The sequence below is a fragment of the Centrocercus urophasianus genome, unplaced genomic scaffold (assembly GCF_019232065.1).
Source record: "Centrocercus urophasianus isolate 14NV4802_14NV808 unplaced genomic scaffold, USGS_Curo_1.0 seq_10, whole genome shotgun sequence".
In the NCBI taxonomy this organism is placed as follows: domain Eukaryota; kingdom Metazoa; phylum Chordata; class Aves; order Galliformes; family Phasianidae; genus Centrocercus; species Centrocercus urophasianus.
In genome coordinates, this window is record NW_024884142.1 from 100,043,347 (window position 1) to 100,059,237 (window position 15,891).

Sequence of the window (15,891 nt, forward strand, 5' to 3'; positions counted from 1 at the left end):
CCTGCAGGTTGGTGCTGCACTCAATGCTCCAATGGCCTTCGAGTTTCCTCCAGTCCAAGGTTGCTGCTGAAACTGATCACTATCACACACTGCGAAGGATCCCAAACCATCCCAGGTTTTATTTTATTTTTTTTTTCCAGGCAGGACACAATGGAGCCTTTTTATCTCTATGATCTTGGAATACAGATAGAAAACAAAGCTATCCAGAGGATCCTTTGCCCCATGGCTGCAGAGCTCTGTCATCTAATGCTTGCCCTGGAACAGGAAGACAGAATGTGTCAGACCTTACCCAACATAGAGGAGAATGCAGAAAAATTAGCCAAGGCCACTGATGAACTCGCTTCTGCCGCAAGGAGGTAACTTTGCTGGGTGGTGGGTGGTACAGATGGGATGGGGACGAGTTGAGCCCCGTGGCTTTTCTTCCAGATTGGCCCAGCAGTCCAGCGACAAGGCGTACCAGGAGGAGACACATCTCACAGCCGAGTCCCTTGTGCTGGCAGGGAGGCACGTGTTGCAGGCAGCCCGCCAGCTGCAGGGACAGCCGGGCAGCCCTAGCCACAGGGAGGTGCTGGCTGCAGCAGCAAAGGGCATCCTAACTGAGACTGTGAAGGTAACGCCAGAGGGGATGATGCTGAAGGGAGTGGTGGGGAGGATGCAGCTGCAGGAGGGACAAAATGGCCCCTTTGCTGGATCGGGCAATTTTGTTCAATAGAATGAGAGGGGACGGCCTCAAGTCGCACCAGGCTGTCGTTCAGGATGGGCATTAGGAACAATTCCTCCTCCCCAGAAGCAGTGAGGCAGTGGCACAGCTGCCCAGGGAGCAGTGGGGTCACCTGGAGGTGCCCCAGAGCCGTGGGATGAGGCACTGAGGGACGTGGGCAGTGGCACGGTGTGCTGGGCTTGGACTGGATGATCCTGCTGGTCTCTTCTGACCTTGATAATGCTGGGATTCCCTGTGTGCTCACTAGGACGGGCCTGCTGGGCAAAACACACCTCTTTTCTCTCCAGCAGCAGATACAGTATCATTTCCAGAGGGATGCAACAGTGATGCGTAACCTTAGCCACACTGACTGTACTTTCTGCTGTGCTAGATCCTTCAGATCGAAGGTGCTGCCGGGGCAAGGAGGATAACGCAGGCTGCCAGCTGGCTGTTGGAGTGCCTGGGCACACTGCGGGATACAGGGGACATGCCAGGGCTGCTGGCTGCTTTCCAGGACTTTTCCAAGGCTTTGCTTCTGCTGAGCAACCTGACAGCACAGCACCTCGAGGAACTCCGAGATTCTCCTCGACGGACCAGCTTGGCCCAGACTTTGCAGCTCCTTCACAAGTGCGTTCCTTTGCTCCACGAGTCCAAGCACAGCCACCTTAAACGCTCCTGGGCTCAACAAGTCAACTTCTCCAAAAACGATGCTTTCCAGCTGATGGAGAGGACCATCCAAGAGCTTGTTTCCTTGCTTGTTAACAGCACAGGCAGCGAGGAGCTTCAGGACGGACACGGGACCTTCTCCCATCATGTGCAGAGGCTGCTGGCCCTCCTCAACCACCCAGACCCAGTGCACCTCTCTGACAGTGAGTTCAGCACTCACGTGGAAGCAATAGTTTTCTACTGCATGCTTCTAGCAGAGATGTGCAGGGCAGATCTGAAGCAGGATCTGGTAAAACGTTGCTATGTTCTCCTACGGCTCAGAAAGAGCATCTGCTGCCACATAAGTCAGCAGGAAGGACAGACAAGGCCAAGCTGGGGAGAAAGCAGCCTGCAGGAGAAATGCCACACCATGGGAAAGGAGGTGGAGGACCTTGACAAGGCTGTGCTCAAAGCTACTCTGCACCAAATCCTCAACACCTTCTCCGAGGCCAAGGAGCCCTTAAGGCAGTTAGTAGAGGAAGCTCTTACCCTTGCAGGTACAGGGTGTTTTCCAGCAGGGCAGGGAGGATTACTGAAGAAGCTTCAGCCCCTCACTGCCAACTTTTTTGCACATGCCCAGCAGATGCTCAGAGTGGCAGACTTTGTCCTGGCCAGGTGCACCAAAACCCAAACTGCTAGAGAAATCCACGACAGTTTAGAGTACTTAAAGAGCCTCCTTGCCAGTATCCCTCCAGCACTCACAGAAATGAGCAGAAACCCAACCCACATGAGCACTGCTCAGCATCTGCAATCCTTGTACCACGCGTGGGCTGGGACAACAGAAAGCCTCTTGCAGTGTTTTGAAGAGACAGTCAGCATGCATGAATTCCTGAAGCTGTCCATCCAGGAAATGGCCGAGCACAAGGAATGGTGTGACAAGGCTCTGCAAAGTCAGGACCCCAAAAGGCTCTCTAGCCATGCTACCAGCCTCACCAGTTGGGCTCGGTGGGTTGCTGGAGCTGCTGCCAGGTATGTGGATAGAGCAACAGACCCCATTTTCAGGAACGGCCTGCTGGTTTGGATTGAGCAGCTGGCCAAGTCCATTCTTGAGCTGAAAGCAGCCACGGCCCTTTGCATGGAGAGATGCTCCTGTCTCCAAACTAGGGATGTCTTTTCAAGGACGGCGAGCTGCCTGATGGATACTGCTCACTGCATTCAGGATGGGCTGGATGGGTCCAACCACCCAGATATCCTCAGCCCTCTCCGGGAACAAATACGGAGTGCTGACATTGCGAAGGAGCTTGAACTCAGCTCATCCTGTGCTGGGTTAAGAAACATTATTGGTCAAGCTAAATTGCAAGGAGATGCCTTAAGTCATCCATCTCCACAAGCAGGTAACTCACACCCAGATGTTGTTCCAAGGAAAGGAGAAATGCACCCTGTCGTTACAGCACTCCTTGCAGCTACCAGAGTCCATGATACAGCAGCTGTGAATGCTGCCTGCTACGCCTTGCTCCAAGTCTCTAACTGCTGTATCAATGCAGCAAAGGAAGCACTGCCTGTTGCTGCCTCTCCCCACACGGAGACACTGGGGCAGTACCAGAAGATTATCTTACTGACACCATGTGTTATCAGCTTGGCCAGGGAAGCAGCCCCAGGGCAGCTCCAACATCGAGGCAGACTTCTCCAAACTGCACTTTCCCTCTCAGAAACCATCTGTGAGACCAAAGAGTGCCTGGCAGCCATGGCAGGCTCTTGGTACAGTCTGTCTCAACAAGTGCTTGGTTTTATCTTGGCTGCTGACTTTACGAGCAGCAAACAGGCTTTGGACGAGACCATGACGGGTTTAGCAGGAGCGGTTCAGATAGCAGAGGACATTGCAAGCATGGCCTGTGATAAGCAGAATCCCATTTGTCCTGAGGACTGGGAAAACTTTCTACAGGTCCAAGCCAAATTTTCACATGCACAGATGAACACCAAAGTGTTACTTGAGAAAGCAATGTCCTTCAAGGGCCCCTGCAAGTTGGGAGAGGCCAGCCTGGAGCTGCGCTGTGTCCACTGGGCTATCAGCATGCATGTGCTCCTGGGTGCTGTGGATCAGCTCATAGGCAGAGACATCCTGTTCCTGAGGGAGCTAACAAGTGCCATGGACAACAGGCTTTGTTCGCAGAGCCTCTTGGCTGCTGTGTCTGAGATCTCCCTGAGGCTGCAGGAAGCTGCCCGGCTCTCTTACTTCACTTGCCCTGAAGACCGCGGCCGCAGTGAAATCCTCACCCTCAGGGAAGAGATAAAGGTGCTAACGGAAGCTCTGCTGGATGCCTCCAACACCCTGTTGGTCTCTCCTCTGCCTTCTGCCAGCCTGTACATTCGCTTTGCGCTCCTGCAGAGAGACTTGGCCCTCAGGGCCAAAGCATTACTGCTCCACCTGGAGAAGGCCAACAGCAAACACCTACAAGTCATCCGAGATGTGGTTGGACCAGCCTTGTCTTTCTTCCCCGAAGAGTGCAGGGAGGTGAGCCAAAAAGCTTTTAAAGAGAAAGCGGGTCAGCTATTGGCCAACATTCAGTGGGTCAAAGCCACCCTCCAACGTGTCCTGGAGACAACCGCTCAACTGCAGTCACGGGCAGACCTGCTCTCTGTTGCAGACCACCTCCTGGTCCTCACAGCTGATGCAGTGGACAGTGCCAGCCAGCTCTTCCAAAGCCACCAGGACAAAAGGCACCTCCACCTAGACAGCATTGTCTGGTACTGGTCAGCTAAAGCACACTACCTCGCCACGCAGCTTCAGGCTGTCCGTGGCATCAACGGACACATCCTGGAACTCATGAGACAGCACCTGCAAAACGTGGGGGACCAGTGCTCTCCAAAAGAGTGCAGCAGCACAGCCAAGCTCTCCCCAGCCCGAGAGCTCGAGGCTCTGAGGCCCACCAAATCAGCAGAAACTTGCCTGAGCAGGAGTGGACAAGCAAGCAGAGCTGTCAGAGAGGCACACGAAATGGTATGGTAATTTTTTCCAATTTCTTTGTTAGATCAAGCTGCTGGGTGCCCCATGCAACTGGGCTCTGGGTATCTGACCTGATAAGAGACATTTGCACAAATAAATCCATCTCCAAAACACTGTTCCTAAGGAGCAGGGAACTGTACTGCCCTTCCTTTCCCTGAAATGCTCTTTCTGCTCAGCTCCTCACCTCTCAGTGAGCTTTCCTCAGGAGTAGCAGCCACCCAGCTCCCACAATTGCTGCCAGGTGCCAGGAGCTGGCAAAGGCTTTAGCAACATGATCCAAATCACTCTGCAGAGCAGTTTAAGAGTATTTCATTGCACTTCTCAACTATGGGCACTGCCATCTTACGCTACAGTTACTCCCTTTTGGAGATAGCTACAGACAATGGCACGGGGCATTTGGACTTCATAATGCCATTGTGGGTGAAGACAGAAGAGAAATAAACCTGTTCCGGAAGGCAGAGCAGGCTCAGCAAGGTTACAGACAGCCATCCCACCTCTTTACTCACCAAAAACTGCTTCAGAAACATGCAAGCAGGAACTTCTCAATACTGACACGATCTGATGCTCTAGACTTTTAACTGTTCCGTTGTTGTCTCGACAGCAAGGGAACGGACCTCTCAGTACCTTCTTTGGAAGCAGCCCTGGGAAGCAAGAGAGAGAAGACAGTGAGAGAATGCAGGGAGATGCCAGCAGGATGTCCCAGATGACCAAGGACATGGCAGTAAGGATGCTTCACATGACTCAGTTCCTGAGGAAGAAGGGCCCCATCACGGTATGGAGTTTCTCATCCCCTCCACCCCATCACTTTTGTAGCTATAAAGATAGATGCCTTGTAGAGAAAATACCCAAGTGCCCAGTGCCTGCTGAAAAACCCGTGTTATCCCATCCTACTGAAAGTGGCACTGGTGCATTTGCCCCAGTAATTTCAGGAATTACTTTCCTGAAAGGAGATGCAAGTCTCGTGACTGGTCCATTCCTCATTTCAGAATACACCTGGCCTTTCTGGATGCTCCCATTTACAGGAACGATGTTTATTTTCCTCCTCCCCATCATATTTGCATTTTGTTTTAGAGCAAGGAGCAGCTTGTTGCCTGTGCTAGGCAAATAGCTTCTGATGGGCAGGCATTTGTTACATTCGGCCGCGTCGTTGCAAAGATGTGCCTGGACAAGAGATGTTCTGCAGAGCTGCTGTGTGCCGCAGAGCAGACCCACACCATCAGCAGCCAGCTCGCCATCGTGGCCAGGTGAGTTGCTGCTGACAAGGAGTCTCCCCGAGGCTCAAAGAGGCACAGCAGTCTCCAGAGGTCTGTGTGGGATCTGGGCGCAGCGCTTAGAGCTCAGTTGCAGTTCAGCAGGCTCTTCTCTTTCTGTTGTTGCCAGCAGCACTTTTCTCCCATTTGCCTGCCTCATTTCCCCTGGAAAACTACACAGTGCAGGGCACACTGCCTCTGGCTTTGGACTACCTGGTGGCAGAGAGCTGCACGCTTCCATGCTCTTCCAGTAAAATATCTCAACGTGTCTTTAAGGGTAAAAGCAGTCACTGCTGAGAGCAAGTCCTCTTCTGAGCTGCTCGTGAGCAACGCGCAGAACCTAATTCAAGCAGTTTTACATGTTCTGAAGGCAACCGAGGCAGCATGCATCAAAGTAAGTTAATGCTGGTAACGATGAATAGGTTCTGTAAGGTGAGCTTTGCTATGGGGAGCTCCTCCGGCCTCATCTGGCGGTGGAGATGCAGAAGCTGGCTGCTGTGGGACCTCTGTCAGCAATAGCAGGGGTCAAGATTCCGACTGCTACGTTTCTGTTTTATGCCTTTCTGTTTTGTTTCCAGAACCTCCTCTGCATTTTTTCCAGGCATTGAATCTGCTCTATCACTGCTACCAGCTTTTAAGGCATGTTTAGCTGGTCTGTTTCCCATTTCATATTTGGAGAGTGGCAGCACCTCATTGGAGGCCTTTATTTGGAAACAGTCCATGTCAGTCTTAGCCTTCGTGTTGTCTCTAGGTGGGCTTTGATCACAACTCCCAAGGGCTTGCCTCGCAGCTGCCAGCAACGGCTGACTGATCCAATTGTAAATAGTTTGTGAGAGCAGACTTGATGCGAAAGCACTTCAAAAACAAGCACAAATACAACGGCACTCTGCGCCGGCGCAGTTTTTCATTGTGTGCCTTCATCTCCTGCACAGCCCTACAACCTCTGCTGAGCTCCGTGTCTTTTTGACAGAGTTTTGATTAGAATCTTGGTTGGTGGACAATCAGCAAAAAGCACAGGAAAGCTCCTCCTGTACGTCATTATGCTGCTTAAAGCATACTGTCTGGGTTATCTGCTGGCAGCGCGATGCAGCGAGCCATTCTTTTATCTCAACTGTGCAGATTACAGAGTCCTTTACGGCCCAGCTGCTCCCCTTTCAAAATGTATGGGCCCACTTACCAATAAGCTGACGAGGCAGCCTTATTTTTCTCTCTCTGTTTTTCAGCATTTGAAGAATTCTGTAAGCATTAACTAACAGAAACATCACATCACTTGTACAGACGTCATGACGTTCTAACATATATAGAGTCTGTCCTAATGTATTCAAGCACATAAATGTTTGTCTCCTTCCAACAGGGCCTGCGACAGCCTGCTCCTGACTCTGAAGAAGCAGCAGCAGCTGCTTTTTGCACCGAGTGGAGGACAAACCTGTTGTGGCACAGAGCCGAGCAACGCTTGAACTCAGACAGGGATGAATTAGGCCTCCGTAAGACTCAGGCTGAGCCCACGCTCACAGCCATGGTGCAAGGACGGTCGCCTCCGAGCGGCGGCACCCCCAGGTGTCCCAAATCTATTAAAGGACTATATCCAACTATGGGCAGCCACCTCTAGCAACAGGAAGGCATTGCTCTGCTGCTGACGAGCTGCCCGACCTTGCAGATGTGAGACAGCTGGGGCTCTGCGGCAGCGAGGCTTCTGAAATGCTGATGAATGGAAGACGCCGTTTCATGAGGTCCCTTCAGTGCATCAAGAAGTGCCAGTTTTTGTGCTCTCCAGATGCAAGCAGGAGGATGCAGGAACAAGCTTGTAGCAGCAGCAGCGAACGTGGCTGGTAGGATCAGAGAGTGTTCTCATGTGTACCAGAAAGCCTCAGAGCTGAGCTGTCTTCCTCAGGGCCCTATCACACCCCTCTTCATCCAGCAGTAGTGCATGATGCTAACAGACACCAGCCCACCAAGGGGAGCTGCAGGACATTCTCAGCAACCATCACCTTTTCTCCGACAGTAACACGAGCCACGGTACTACAAAACCCCGAGCAAAGAACTAAATGAGGACGACTAAGGAACGTGGCCGCTGACTTCTGAAATGCAAAGGAGGCCTGTGATTAAACGTTCTGCACTTTGCAATAATAAATTCACTTTTATTGTGAAGGATTCATATTCTTTCCCTTGCGGCAGAAAAATATTTAAGCAGGCTACATTTGGAAGCTGGAAACCTCATTAATAGTCTTCTTATCATGGGGCAGCAACAGCAGGTGCTGATCTAGGAACGCTCGTCTTCCTGAATTGCAAAGATCATTTTTCACTAGTCCAGGGCCACAGGAGCATTTTGTCACACCTGCTGTCCCTGACTCAGCAGATCCTACAGCCTGAAATGAACCTTTCCTCCAGAACTCCAGGGCACGCCATCACAGTAAAACATTCAGTGCTGATGCTCACCCACCTTGCAACTCTAATGGCATCTGGGACATCCAGGACCCCCAGTACTGGCTGCTCCTGTTGCTGCTCTTCACAGCCTCAGAAACGAGTTGAAAGCGTCCGAGGGAAACGCCACTCTGTGCTGGACGAAGAGATGGAAGCAAGTGCTTTCCCTGCAAAAGACACAATCATTTCTCACAGCACGTCTGAGCTCAGTGTGGCAGGACTGTCCCCAACACCTTCCTGCCCCTCTGCTGGGCTCAGACACCCCCCACACCTTCCCCCTGGCTTACAGGGTAGGTCAGTACTTGCACGGTAGCAATGAATCCTCTCCACGTTTCAAGAGGGAGCAGCAGCAGCAGGCACACCAGAGCCTCGAGCTCAAGGAAGAAATCTGCAACAAACAAAACAAGCACAGGCAGAGGAGAGGAAGCAGCCCACGGACACTTGCACTGCAGCTGGGGATGCCCTCAACAGAGCTGCTGGCCAGGCCCAGATGAATCGTGGATGGATGGAAGGAGAAAGGTTTCACATGGAGACAGTAAGTTGCAAGGAGAAGCCAGCCCCTCTCAGATTACATGTTCTCCTTACCTTGTCCTCCTTCTCGCCCCAAAGAAGCCCCATGTTACATTAAAGGCACCAATACGGCAGTCCATCTCCTGGGTTTGAAACCAGCATTGCGGGTCCCCTTACCGAAACACAACCCATTTTCATCTGCAACTCCCAAGTGGATCCACACCCGGACCGACAGCAAACCACCTGAGATCCTCCAACTATCTCAACTGCAAGGCACAACATTTTGCCCCTGCTATCAGCACGTCTCCTTCAACCCTCATTTTCCCAAACGCTGAAACCAAGTCAGAGTTCAATTTGATTATGGTATCTTCACTGCTCTGAAACCACTACTGCCTTCAACAATACTGAATTTGCAGCACCATCACATCCCACTCACCAGCCCTACCCAGCCAACACGCAGAGAGCAAGAGGACGAGGTCCACCAAGGAAGAGGCTTAATGCAAAGAGACATCCCAAGTGGGCGGGAACCAGATAGCAATTGAGCAGACTGCAAAATTTTATTTTCAATGTAGCTAGCTAGGAATAACTACATTTCCTCTATATAAAAAGCAACCCAAAAGGCAAAACAAGAGAGGCTCTGAGGACAGTTGTGCTCTCGGCATGCAACATCTTTGAAAATGAAAGAACATGCACGACATTTCTCGTATCGGTGATGAGAATCGTAGTCAGGGGACAATGCAGAAGTCTGATCTCAGGACCACTCAGCCAGCAAACTCCATCTGGATTCAACACGAGGTCAGCTTACAAACCCACCACCGTCCGACTGGCGAGTGGTGCAAAGCCAGGCTTCGTCCCTCGTGTCCTTCTCACACCCTCTCTGCTGTTCCTCCAAGCCTGAGCTAGCTGGCAGCACGTCAACACCACAGTCATTACCAGACTTTTACTGTACCCTTTTTAATTTTTTTGTTAAAAATGTTGTAAAGACACAATGAATACAAGTACTGCAGTTACATCGATACAAAAAAAGCAATACAAATTAAGCGGCTGAATACAAAAATACATTGAAATACATGAACACCACAATGTAACTTAGAGCACTAATCAGAATTGTGTATGTGTGAAAAAATTAAATAAAAACCTTTTTTTTTTTGTATTAGACAACTTAGGTATTCTCCACTTTTAACAGTAACTTTCTTCTAGTTATGTACTTCACAATTTCTTCTATATACAGCATAGAATAAAATACTTTTAAAAGATATGACATTTTTACTCCTCAATATGTGATATAGGTCTCTTTTACACTAAGAATATTGACTGCGTGAATAAAAACCAATGTCTGACGTTGACTGGTCGGAAAAGGAGGATCAGCATTTTCCTTTCAGATCATTCCTGTGTACTCAAGTTAGTCGGTTTGGCTTGATGCGTCGGACAATCCTTGTCAAACAGTGTCTCTCACAGTAATGTACATAATATTGCTTGTATCTATACAATCATACAAATGTGGCAATCATATCTAAATGTTGTTTATGAAAGAGACAGCTCACACATATACAGGTCTTCAGACTTTCTTAATGACTTATTTACAATGAAAGTGCTTTTATCAGCTCTAACACGATACATGTTGTTTGTTTGTTTGTTTCCTACATGTCAATTATTAGTCTCCCTGAAATTGGAAAAGTATTATATAGAAAATACCACAGCTTTGCAAACACTATAGCGTACTGTATAACTGCATGTGGTTCTGAGATTAGCAGCTGAAAAGTGTTGATAATTATAATTTAAAAATAAATAAAGCAAAGAGGTAAACCAGTTACAAAACAGCAGAAAACTGCAATATTCACAACAGTAAAAAGACTTAAAATCAATCGCTAACAAAACGGTGAAGCGGTCGGGTCGAAAGTCTTGAAAACATCTTTTAAGGACTTATCATCCGACTCCCCGTTGGGATCGTTATCCTGCGCCTGAGCCACCTGTCCAGGCTGCCTCACCTGCCTCGGATCGCTGTACTGCGGCCTGATCAGCCCCGACAGAGCCTGGATAGGAAGATTGTGCACCGCGGGCGCAGCGCTGGAGTGTTTAGCCTGAGATTTGCTGTTGCTGTTTGCTTTATCCGAAGCGGCTTCCGCCGACGCTTCGGGGGTCTTTTCGACGCTGGAGGCAGGCTTGGGCAGCGACACGTCTTCCGACAGGCCGGCTTCGCTTTTAGCAGGATTTTTCAGAATGCTTTTCTTCTGGTTCTCTCCGTTCTCCCCGGCGCCGGCCGGAGCCGCGTCCGACGCCGCGCTGTGATCCCGGGGATCATACAAACTGATGCCGCTCAGCAAGGAGCCCGAAGTCCCCAGCCTGACGCCGCTCGCCGCCAGCTTGGGCGCGTAGGGAGGCAGGGCGTCCGGCTCAGCTTTAGCAGCGGCGGCTTCCGAGGGCTGTGAGGAAGTGGCAGCGGATCTGGCGAGGCGGGGGTCAAACTTTGAAGGGTGCGACTCCTTTGCGACTCCATGATACGTATCTGCGTTGGACAGTCTGTGGAGCCGGGGGTCGACGTTCTTTTGCAATCGAGGATCTCCCAGCTTGCTGGAGCTACTGGCGTGAGAATCCACAGACTGATCCAAGTAGCCACTCCTGCCCACTAAGTTATTTTTCGCTTTGGCGGCTAGTCTCGGGTCAGCTGGCATGGCGTTTGGGTGGGGATCGTTTTTCAGGTTCCTCAGTTTATTGAGCCTCTGGTCAGCTATGAGTGGAGGAAGAGGTAAATTAATTGAAGAGACGGGGTCAGGCTTAGGCAAAGGTATTGGCAGCAAGTCTTCGGGCGCCCACACAATATGCTTAGCGAAGTTTGGTTTCATCAGGGTAACATCCATTTTAATGTGGCTGAACTGCCTAAGCTGAGATCGGGGATCCCTTAATGTTACACCGGGCAAAGGCTCCAAGGGAATCAGAAAAGCTCGTTCCCTCAGTTCTCTTTCTGAATCCTCTTCATCATCATCCAATCCTTTCTGCTTGACTTTCACGCCCGTGTGAGGGTGGTGTAAATCTAACTTGGCTCCCACAAGAGACGAGCTGCCGTGACCTCCGTCGCTGACTTTGTGCATCCTGGGATCTCTCAGCCTGGGGTCCAAGGCTGCGGATTCCGATGGCTTTCTGGGGTTTGATCTTGGCGAGGCCCTAAGCCTTGGGTCAGCAGCCTGAGGCCCTGCACCTTTATCTTTTGCCAGCCTGGGATCAGTAGGAATACCAAGCATGTGCTGCTCTGCGGAATGCTGCTGCTGATTCCTAAAGTTCTCACTCTGTTTCTTCAGCGTTTTCAGTATTGATTTAACACTGTTCCCCTCTTCCTCTTCACTGCTGGAATACCAGTTGACATTGTCATCTGAGAACAAAGATTACGGAAACAAATGGTCACGAGGGAATACAACAACATGCTTACTCACATGAAGGGATAACTTCTCAGCGAAAAGGAACGGAGCAATAATATCAGTACCAAGTCCTCATTCACTGCATTAAAACAGTATGACAAAAATAATTCAGATGAAGAACTGAAGTAACAAAAAAATCAAGTTAGCTCAGATACTCCCAAGCTCTGCTGCATTTTCTCCACACTTCTCACAACAGCAGGAGGCTATGCACCACACAGTCCTTCACTTATTGCTTCCCCCTTCAAAACTCCTTCTGCATGATGCCATACAGTTCGGAGCATCCCTTTGGCCAGTTCAAGTCAGCTGTCCTGTTTTTGTCCCCTCCCAGCTCCTCGGGCTCTTTGCTGCAAATGGCCTTGGCTTTGTGCAACACTGCTTAGCAGCAGCTACAAACATCAGTGCGTTATCGACACTGTTTTTCTCCTACAATCGAAACACAGCATCGTACCAGACACTCTGAAGTAAATAATTCCATCCCAGCTGAAACTAAGACAATAACCTGCCTCCAAACAATTGTTTCTAACAGTAAGAGTCGAGATGAAAATGACCTTCACTTCACATGGGATGGGTGGAAAAAAAAAAAAAAAAGTAGACTAGTGCCTTCCAGTCATCTTAAGAACAGATGCATTACAAATGTGGAATTTGCTGCTTCGTTACTATCCAAATTAGAACATTTAGGGGAGAGGTCAAGATTCAGAATGGGGGGAAATATGAATATTTAAAGGTTAAATAAATTCTCAACCATCATCTTCTCCAATTTACTGGAGAGTAATATAGCTAAACAACACAGCTGCCTGCTCTGATCTGTAACCTAAACTTGCATACTCACAGAAGGAGATGAGTGGTTTATTCTGGCTCAGTAAAACGAGAAATGAAGACGAGATCCACCAACATCAGCAACTCCTAGTGCACAGTAATGCAATACCCAACGCACAGCCAATGCAGAGCTTGATCAGAGCTACCTGCATCACACAAATACCTGCTACACAACACAACCCCAAGGAGGCAGCTAGGAGGACCATTCCCCTGTTACACTGCTTTCTGAAAGACCCCTAAGTGGAAGGACTAGTTACTGAGAAGCATTCAGTTCAGAATCCAGTCTAGAACGAGCTGGAAAGAAAAGCAAATTGACCTGAAAATACTGACTCAGTACTTGTCCACTCACAATAACAACAAATGGTAACGTGATGAAAACTCAAACCAACAGATTTGTTCCACAGTAACATACGGTCAGTAAATTAATTTTGAACAGGAACAAAATGAACTCTACCTTCTTCTTTGCTCATTGCCCTCTGACCCTGGCTGCTGACAGAGTCTCCATCTCTCTGATGCTTCTGACTAAGCCTTACATACAGGGCTTTCTGCATTGCTGGAAGGAAATCTGGTACATTAATGGCTGGTTTATGGCCCATATGACCACCCATACAGTCTGACTCGCTTCCACCTTGATGAGACTCTTGAGCCATGAGGTGAGCCTGGTGATCTGTAAATTCTCCATGCCATGTTCCATCTGCAGCACAAAAAAACAAAGCAGTCAGCAGCTACTCTGAGCAGGCTTCCACAGCAAAGCAGTTAAAGCACAATAAAGCAAAATTAATGGGATGTATTGCACGACTGGAAGGCATCAGCTGAAAATAAATACATGGTGAAGATTTTAAAGGAGGTGTGGCTCTACAATTCTTCCCCCTGCTCAGCACTGAAGCCACGATGATTCAACGCTGTACTGCTACAAACCACCACATCAAGGAACAACAATTCTTAAAGGTCCTTACCACCAGAGTTATTTGCTGGCTGGAAGTTATGCACAGCTTGATGAGAATAGTAATTGTCATAGAAATCAGCCGGGTTCTGAATAGGCTCGTAATTCATATTCGGCTGTCGTTCACCAGGCATCTGCTGGTACTGCGGCCCCGGAGGACAATGATTATCTCTTGGCATGTTCACCATATGTCCTTGAACTCCAGGGGCATTGTAAGAGCCACCAAGGCCTGGTGGTGTCAGAGGAGGACCGCCTTGCTGTCCTTGCATAGGCATGCCGCTCTGGTTCTGCGGTCCCAGAAAGCCTGGTGGGACGCCCTGCATAGGAGGACTCTGCGGCATTCCTTGAGGCCCTGCACACGGGTGATGTCCAGGAGAACCTGGGTGCATTGGTGGTCCGTTATGTCCTTGTGGCATGCCAGGTCCAGGCCCTGGGCTCGAGCCTGGGTTATACATATGCTGAGAATGCGGGTCATTTCCCTGAAACGGGGGTCTAGGTGGTGATGAGCTGTTGTAGAAGGTTGGTGGCCTGTAAGCAAAGAAAAACTTAATGAATCAAATTCTGCACCTATCATGATCAACAGCCTGCTAGCTATTTCCTCTCTCTTCACTCTTACAGATGTCTGTGCGTACTCACTGGGCCTCAGTAAGTCTTTGGTCAAGAGCTGAACATGTAAAGCTTGTAGGAGGAGACAGAACTGGGAGACTGAACTTTGCTCAGCTTGCAAACTGGGACAGACAAGGCAGGCACAGAGTCAGAACGAGAGCCAAAGGAGTAGCTTTCTGACAGGTCAAGGCTCAGTAAGTAATCCTTTCAAGAAGAGCATTAAGTAAATAACTGATAGCCTGCGTTTAACAAATAATTAACTTAGCAATGTACTCAGGAGTACACACTTCTGATGGAAATAAGAGTGCTTTATGCATTTATGTAGCCACATCCTAAGGAGAATTCTACAGAAGATGCAAAAACCTACTTTTTTCCAATTTTGTGTGCTAAATCCACAGTGGGCTTCACAACAATTTCAAAGAGAGATGGTATTTTCTTATAATCTCCTGAGGGATCCTGATAATTCTCTATATCGGACTCAGAAAATGGATATTGCTCAGCTGGGGTGGGCAGCAGTCCGACACCCGGTGGTGGCTTAGGGAGAGGAACTATGCCACGCTTTCTGAGCTCCTCCAGTTCCTTCTCATCTTCATTTTGTGGTTCCTCCTCATTATTCAAAACCTACAACAAAGTAACACAGCAAACAGCTTGTGAGTTTATAGTCACCAGTGGACAACTGTACAGAAGTCCATTTCTCTCACAGAGTCACTTTAAGTGACATAAAAGACTTATTTTAGAATTCATCATACTTTTTAGGGTTACATTTGCATCATTTCTCTGATAAGACCCACGATATGGTAACTGTTTCAGTAACTACTTAGCACAAAGGTCAGTATGCCACGAATCATGCAAGGGAGGCATCTCATTCCTTTCTCCACCCAGATGAGATCTAGCCTCTGGGTCGGTGAAGGAGGCAACATAAAAGTCACACTCCTTGTTACACAATGCAGAAAGGGAGTCAGAAAGAATTTATGATTACAAACAAAAGCTGTGAAATTAAACCAGTCTAACACAGCAGAAAAATAACTGGTGGCAAGAGGGAACCTGTTGTATGGGACCGAGCCACAGACTTGCAGTGCTAAACAGCAACAGGGAAGTTTTAACACTGCTTTTGAATCACATCACGTTTCCCCAGAACCCCCTGGAAATTTCCAGGACTATCCCCCATTCTTTTTGGGAACAAAGCTCGTGCTTACAGACTGCAAACTGCTCACCTTATCCAGCAGCTCTTTTGTTTCTGCAGTCAGGGGTGCATGAGAAAATTTGCACTTATCTCCTTGATAACATTTTGCTCCTGTGTGGTAAAACTTGCAAGGGAATTCATGTGAGCAATATGTTAAGGACTCCTAACAAAGGCTAATGATCAGTTTGCACTGTGACACGTGTATGAAACTCAGCTGTCAGTTATTCTTCAGTTCTACAGGAACACTTAATCTTTCCAAAACAGTATCTTAATAATTTTGAAAGCTAACAACCAACTTACCTTTTAGATTCATTTGTCATTCTGCTAATAATTATCCCACTGTCACCTTAACATTGTTTTTGACTTGACTATGATAAAAAAGAATAAACAAAGCTAGAAC

At 48.8% G+C, this 15,891-nt stretch overlaps 1 protein-coding gene across 1 annotated transcript in view; it reads right to left on the bottom strand.

Annotated features, from left to right (window-relative positions):
* Nucleotides 1–9,468: 9,468 nt before the first annotated feature.
* ZC3H6 (zinc finger CCCH-type containing 6) overlaps nucleotides 9,469–15,891 on the bottom strand; it is a 29,072-nt gene continuing 22,649 nt past the window's right edge. Inside the window, exons 8-12 of the mRNA XM_042811026.1 lie at nucleotides 15,523–15,632; nucleotides 14,676–14,929; nucleotides 13,716–14,230; nucleotides 13,214–13,453; nucleotides 9,469–11,897 (exon numbers count right to left, since the gene is read on the bottom strand). Of these exons, the coding sequence (XP_042666960.1) occupies nucleotides 10,399–11,897; nucleotides 13,214–13,453; nucleotides 13,716–14,230; nucleotides 14,676–14,929; nucleotides 15,523–15,632 (2,618 nt within the window). The 3' untranslated portion in view covers nucleotides 9,469–10,398. The remainder of the gene's footprint in view (nucleotides 11,898–13,213; nucleotides 13,454–13,715; nucleotides 14,231–14,675; nucleotides 14,930–15,522; nucleotides 15,633–15,891) is intronic.